Source organism: Megalobrama amblycephala, linkage group LG3, assembly GCF_018812025.1.
Source record: "Megalobrama amblycephala isolate DHTTF-2021 linkage group LG3, ASM1881202v1, whole genome shotgun sequence".
In the NCBI taxonomy this organism is placed as follows: Eukaryota; Metazoa; Chordata; class Actinopteri; order Cypriniformes; family Xenocyprididae; genus Megalobrama; species Megalobrama amblycephala.
Genome location: NC_063046.1, coordinates 15,856,197 through 15,863,694, shown reverse-complemented (window position 1 = coordinate 15,863,694; position 7,498 = coordinate 15,856,197). Strand labels below are relative to the sequence as shown.

Sequence of the window (7,498 nt, the reverse complement as noted above, 5' to 3'; positions counted from 1 at the left end):
AAATGATTCATTTTCAGTTTAGTTCTGAAGTCTTTATTTTTTTTTTTTATACACATCTACATATTTACAGGTATTTTGTTTTTAACCCCTTTGGATACGGGGAACATACAAACACTACACACATAACTGACAACACAAAGCACCCCACACTTACACAAACTCAAAATATCACCATTTTCTCCCCATACTATCTTCACATCAAACAATCGCCAAATATTGCAAATAGTAAATCACTCGTCTCACTAACGCGCAAGTCAAAGCAACCCACACAAGTATACGCACATGGGCTACCACATACATTCACTTTTGACAAAAGAACATACAGCTTCACTCAACACACGTCAGTAAAAACGGCCTCTCTCATGCTTTTAACACACGGAGGCTCTCAGTCGGAATCGTTATACTCTCGCTCCTCCTCATCATCATCATCCTCATCTTTGTCATTCTCCAACTCCCCCATCATTTCCTGCCGGTAGCATTCCCAGCTCCTCCTGCTGTACGAGTGCTCTTCACTCCAGCAACCTGGATCGAAAATTACATTCAATATATTATGATATGCCATTTGATAAAGCAATTGAAGTCAATTACAACTGTAAAGTGTTAGTTCATCCAAAAATGAAATTGTCATCAATTACTCAACCTCATGTTGTTCTACACCCGTAAGACCTACGTTCATCTTCGGAAATCCGAGAGGTTTCTGATCCCCAAGAGAAAGCAATGTAATTACCACATTCAAGGTCCAGAAAAGGAGTAAAGACATTGTTAAATGTGACTACAGTGGTTCAACCTTAATGTTATGCTTCTACCAGGAAGTGCTGCACTGTGTCTACAAAGTAAACAGCGTAGGAGACTGACAGGAAGAGAAGAAATTGTTGAATAAAGTCATTATTCGTTTTATTTTTGCGCACAGAGTATTCTCTACGCTTCATAACATTAAGGTCGTGTTGACTATTTTAACAATGTCTTTACTACTTTTCTGGACCTTGAATGTAGTAATTACGCTGCTTTCTCTTGTGGATCAGAAAGCTTTCGAATTTCATCAAAAATATCTTTTGTGTTCCGAAGATGAACGAAGGTCTTACTGGTTTGGAACGAGATGAGAGTGAGTAATTAATGACAGAAATTTCATTTTTGGGTGAACTAGCCCTTTATTTTAAGCTCTTTTTACGATATCATATCTAGGGCTAGATGAGCCCTAAAATATTTAGAAATGAAGCAAATATAATAGCTTAGGTGTATGACCTCCATATCGCTCCTCTCCATCACTGTCACCCTCACTGCTCTCATCTGGGTAGTCATTTCTCCAGTTGGTTTCAGCGTTCTCATCATCTTCATCTTCATACACCTCTTCCTCCCAGGCCACTTCATCAGGGACCTGTGCATTTAAAGACAGATAAAATAAATGTTCTACTAATCAGGGTTATTTTTTTAAAATAAAACCATTAATAAATTAAAGCTAAATAGCAATATTAGACAAAACAAAATGTAAACTAAAATTGAGAATATAAAAATAAAAGTTAATTCAAAATATGAATAAAAACTCTGGTAGTATATAGATGATGCTAAAGTAACACCGCAACGAACCAGCTCTCCCTCTTGTGTGTAGGGTCTGACAGACAGAATGTCTTGGATCCAGCCTGGTGCGGCCGTCTCTTGGTAGTACAAGTCATACACGTAATCGTCTTCTTTCTCTCGATGTTCAGTACCGAGTCCATCTCCCGACACACTCAGCTTCTCGCGAATCATCTTCACAGAGTTACACAGGATTGTCTCCGGGTCAGACACAACAGTCTGAGGAAAAAGAATATTTTAATGTTTAGTCATTTTAGTAAGGGAATAAAAAGCCATACGCTTAAGCTTAATTACGTTTGTAGACCGGTGTAAATTGTGCATACATATTTCTTCACAAACTAAATTGATAAAAGTTCTGAAAGCTTTGAGTTAAAAGAAATGGATGGTAACCGAAAACATGGCCAAAACGTACATTCAATGAGGTTTAAAAAGTATTATTTGCATGATATTGGCTGAGAAAATGATGGATACTAGTAATACTCAAGTTGTTGTAATTATTAATATTATTATAATAAAATTAATAATAACCTTTAACATTAATTAATTTACTTTTTTAAAATGTTAAAAATAGCAATATCGCAAACAAGCAGGTGTATTCAAATTTCTAATATGAATAAGAAGAATATATTGAGTTTCTTGAACTACATTTGTTTGTGATTTTGTACATTTTTTTTTCCATTGACAGAAACTAATGTTTCAGCTTTACCTTGCCGGGCACCTTGACATCATCATCCTCATGCACGATATCAAACACTTGCACTTCTCCCAAAGACAGGTCATCACGGTTCTCTGTTTGGCTGCCATCGTTCTCCTCTCCTCCTCTTGCGGGTGTAGGCTCTGTTGGCAGCCCGGCCCGGTGGCTGGACAGGATCCGGTACCGTTCCTCTCGCCTGGTGCTCCATTTGACACTGCGCAGATCACCGATGATCCTCTGACTGCTTCCTTGTGATGGCCGCAAGGCGTGATGGGCCAGACGTGGACGTGCCAGAGCCTCACGGACATGTGGCTGTACAGGAGCATCCTATAAAATGAATTTGATATATTAGACTATGATAGCCAAAGATAATGAAACAGACAAAAATTATGATTATACAGACTTAACCACAGCAAACGTTTGTATCAGAAGTCTAGGCTTAATTTCATATCTATCTAGCAATCCATCCGTGTAATCATTAATAGATCCTTCCATGGTATACAATGGATAACAAAGCATAAACACGTGTCATTTAACTGTTGCCTAATTTTTACATGTTCATTTTTTAAATTATGGAAACAGAAATGATACTGTACAAACACCTTCAGGAGAATGTTAAAGAGCATCTGCACAAACCTCAAATGTAACAAACAAGGTAAAAACTGCAGAAAAAGATCATTGACTCCTCTTCTTCATTTGATTTATTTGATACTGCATTTGGGAAACTTTGTTTTGCCCCCAGTCTTAAATGTTAATAACACTATTCGTTCACTTTTTTCAAAAAAGACATTGTCACCAGGCCTAACTGTATTGTTTACTGGAATAGACTGGTGGAAGGTTTATTATGGAAAGCCATCAGGGGCCTGTACCATGAAGCCAGATTAGCTGGCTAGCCAGTTAAGTTTCAGATTTGTTTGCGCCAATCCTGGGTTTCGGGTACCATGAAAGTGCCTTGGCTTTTAGCGGTGTTCATCACCATAGTAACTTACACTCCACAGCTAACCTGCTCCAGGGCAGGTTATGTTCTGGGTAAGAGACCTCAAAACGAAATTGGACCAATTAGATTTAAGCAAAGTGACACTGACAAATCCAATGCAATGAAGTCCCTCCCCCGGTTTCTCTGCCTCCAAATTGAAGGTTACTATATAGTAAAAACAAATATTTAATGATTACTAGAATTATTTTATGATACATATAATTATTATATGATCTATATTATTATTAAACCATTACACACAAGCAATTTTAGTTTAACAGTTAAGCATTTAGTTTAAATGAATATTAATATATACAGATCATATGTAATATAAATAAGTTGTAGAATCAATAGATAACTCTTTAAAAATAACTACATGTGACCTTACATGTTTGAGTCTCTATCGCTATATACAGTAGTCAACATTTGAAGTGGATCAAAACCTTTCATCAAAGTTGTCCTAAAACCTACTTCTTAGGACAACTTTGATTAACTTTTTTGATCCACTTTAAATGTTGACTACTGTATTATCAACTATATAAACTAACTTCACAAGTTTCACTTGCACTGATAGGACAAATAAGAGAAATTATCTTGCTCTCCTTCATGGACAAGTATTTTCATCAGTGTAAATCCATTAAAATTTCTCATTTTCTTCAATCTTTTAATCTTCAGCAAAAGAGTTTTGAATCACGCTGGCTCTCTCGCGAGAAGTGAATCATTGTTTCTCTCTGTTGCAAGGCATGTGATTGGCTGTTTGCCACTGTATCACGCATTCATGTGCACGCGCTCCACAAACTCAGGATCAAAGCCTGAGTTGACAGAGAAAGTTGATGATCAGCATCATGGTACCAACAAAGCCGGATTGGAGTGGTTTGGTTTTGTTTTGTCAACTTGAAACTAATTCTATAACCCTGAGTTTATTTAACTACCATCATGGTACAGGACCCTGGACTGCACCAAACAAATATTTATTGGTAAATAAAATTAAGAAAATAACTTTTAAAATCTTACACAGATGCTACCCAGTAAATAATTTTCTTGTTAAAATTAAAAAGGATATTGATTTGAAATGTTCTTTTTGCAATATATTGGCTGAAACTTTGTTTCATTTGTTCTGGCATTGCGCTCATGTGAGAAAATTTTGGAAAAATTTGTCTAGATTTATTATTGATAACATTGACCCCACCTTTTCTTTGTGTTTAGAAAATGTTTTGGTTTTACTAATATCCCCCCAAATAAAAGATAATAATACTATATTATAAATAGGGCTGCAACAACTATTCGATAAAATCGATAATAATCGATAATGAAAATCATCGACAACGATTCTCACTATCGATTAGTTGGCTCCGCCCACCGCGCACGGAAGACTTCCGCCAGTCGTGCAAATTACAGCTCTGAATAATGCATTTTTATGAACCAAAATGCATCTAAAAATAGGCACGAACGCAGTAGATGGAGACGATTATTCAGCGCAAAAATATTAATTTTGCTGAAATATCTGTTTTTTAAAGTTAAATTTAGATTTAAAAATCAACATGTCATTCAAGTATTATATGACAGTATTAACTGTAAAGGGATAACAGCATGTAATTGAATATAAATGTAAGACATTTTTTATTTACAGGATAAAGAAGTTACAGTAAGAGGTGATTGTGTCCAGAGTGAATGTGTGTGTTCCTGCAAAACATTTATCTTGATGGTTAACACTGAGTTTGTTTTTTTCTTCATTATCTTTATTAATATCTTAATTTGTAATGTAGAGTAGAGATTTAAACTATATTCACTACATACAGTGCTAAAGTTATTAGACAACTGATACTACAGTTTGTGCCACAGGTCAGGGCAGCATAAAATCAGTATTTGTGATTACTAAAATCATTTTTCATGTTTCTGTTAATCCACCAGTATGTGTAAGCTCTTTAGTTACAGCAGTATTTCCAAAGCTACAATACATTTATTGTTGTTATCCATGAATTTTAGATTTGACTATTTTACAAGAAAGGCAGGAAAAAGTAAATCACTTCATAGTTGTTGTTTTTTTTTTTTTCCCAGATGCCCAATTACAGTCAATAACAACAGAGACCATAACGTTTTATTTGGATATTATGTGTGAATATGATTTAAAAACTATTTAGTTGTTTCAGTTTGTTATTTTCCTAATAAATGGCAATACCATTTTTAGCTTTAAACAAGTATTTGACAGAATCCTAAAATATTTGTGTTCTCTCTTTACTATGACAGGTAGTCTAATAAATTAAGCATGTATGTTTTCATAGCATTTAATTGGCACATTTGTTTGAAGTACATTGGGCAGGATGTGCAATAGTGTGTTTTTTGTCAAATAAAAATAAAAATAAATAAAATTAGGATTTTTATCCGATCAAAAAATTACTAAAAATTAATCAAAAAATTATCAAAATAATCATTAGTTGCAGCCTTAATTATAAATTTATTTTTTTCTGAATTTCACATACATAAATGTAAGAACAGTAAAACCCAACCTTTGTTTTTGGTTCTTGAAAAAGAAATGCAAATGTATATCAAGACTATTTTTCATTCACATAATAAGAAAGCAACTAAAAAATCTGTGAGTCCTTTAATATATTTATATAATTTTTAGCCTCCCCCCTGGCTGTCTGTTTTTCTATGAGTAACGTTATGTATTATTGTAGTTTTGACTGTACATTGACTTAGTTTGAAGTTAAATAACGAAAAATAAATAAATAAATAAATAAAAACAATACAATCTCACAGACCACTAGAGCTCGTTTCTCCTGACAGCTGACGGCACAGTATTACCTGTGACACCACGGTGGCTACTAGTTTGAACACAGAGTTCTCTATCTTGGGCTCCTGTGGTTCTGGTTCACTTTCATCGCTGGGTTGAGCAGCCGTGGCCTCCGGACGGATCCGCTTACAGGCCAGCAGCAGCGCGTCCGCTGGATCAGTTCCTCTCTTCCTCTTCACCCGCAGAATGGTCGTGCTCGGATCCATTTCGGTAAAGACACGTCTGCTGCGTAACCACAGAGAGATTTCAGATGACGGACAAGCAAAAACACGAGTCAGCCAGTGACAACAACAACCTGCGCTGTAGCCTTTCTTTCTTCCTTTTCACTCGTTTTTTTCTCCTTTGGCGGTTTTCTCTTCAATGACTATCAAATTGAGGAACGGTAGCGCCACGCTGCGGCGTGGAGTTTCTTAAACGCACGTCCTCATATTGTTGCAATTAACCGCCTGCAGAGGTCGCGGTTTAATTGGGTTTAATTAAAGGTTAGCGGAAAAGCGCCCACTTGAAATCCTAGGATCGGCTACTGTTTATCATGGACCATGGATTTTTTTTTTAAAACAACAAATTAACATAATATTCTCCTCGGGTATTTTTCAATTAGAATGACTTTTCTGACCCTAGCCTACATTATATTTATTAACCGACTGCTGGCTAATGTTTTGTGTTAGGGTTGTGCAACTTTTCCCCAAATGTGAAAAATGTAATTACCATCACCATCAAAAATCCACACAAACACATAGCGTACTAAAATTCATTGGCTTATCAAGGCCATGACAAAATCTTTATTATTATTATTATTACCTATAGTTTGATGAAACAGTTTAAAGAAGTAGGCTAGACAAGCCATAATTGAAGAATCATCAACCATAGTTTATGAAATTGTATACATTGACCCCACCTTTTCTTTATGTTTAGAAAATGTTATAATTGGTTTTACTAATATCCCCCAAAATAAAAGAAAAGAATACTATATTATAAATTTAATTTTTGCTCAATTTCACATACATAAATGTAAGTACAGTAAAACCCAATCTTTGTTTTTGTTTCTTGAAAAAGAAATGCAAATATATATCAAGACTATTTTTCATTCACATAATAAGAAAGCAATTCTGTCTGTGAGTCCTTTAATATATTTATATAATTTTTAGCTTCCCCCTAGCTGTCTGTTTTTCTATGTGTATGTATTATTGTAGTTTTGACTGTATTGTAGCCTAGTTTCAACCATAGCTTATGAAATTGTGTAGTTTAAGAGGTAGACCGCAAAAATGTTAACAATATAAATTACTATACATTGCCTAATAAGCTATATTTAGCATAATCTTGAGTCCTATTATATCCCACTTTTTCTTTGTCCTATTTTTATTCAGTGACATTAAAATCGATTCAGTTCTACATGGGCTTTTGGAGATCAATAAAAGAAACACTTCTGTGTGAATGCGCTCACACCCCCATCCCCCGACAC

The 7,498-nt window shown here is 35.1% G+C and overlaps 1 protein-coding gene across 1 annotated transcript; it reads right to left on the bottom strand.

Moving 5' to 3' along the window:
* Positions 1-10: 10 nt before the first annotated feature.
* slc7a6os (solute carrier family 7 member 6 opposite strand) lies at positions 11-6,395 on the bottom strand. Its single transcript, XM_048184213.1, has 5 exons — positions 6,048-6,395; positions 2,279-2,593; positions 1,585-1,791; positions 1,243-1,375; positions 11-522 (listed from the first exon to the last, which is right to left on the bottom strand). The coding sequence occupies exons 1-5, from the start codon at positions 6,240-6,242 to the stop codon at positions 386-388; spliced, it is 987 nt and encodes a 328-aa protein (XP_048040170.1). The 5' UTR covers positions 6,243-6,395; the 3' UTR covers positions 11-385.
* Positions 6,396-7,498: the final 1,103 nt, after the last annotated feature.

Coding starts and splice junctions, on each gene's coding strand:
- slc7a6os (XM_048184213.1), bottom strand. CDS start 6,242: ATGGATCCGAGCACGACCATTCTGCGGGTGAAGAGGAAGAGAGGAACT. Junction 2,594..6,047: donor TAGCCACCGTGGTGTCACAG/GTAATACTGTGC, acceptor TTCATTTTATAG/GATGCTCCTGTACAGCCACA. Junction 1,376..1,584: donor ACACACAAGAGGGAGAGCTG/GTTCGTTGCGGT, acceptor TTAAATGCACAG/GTCCCTGATGAAGTGGCCTG.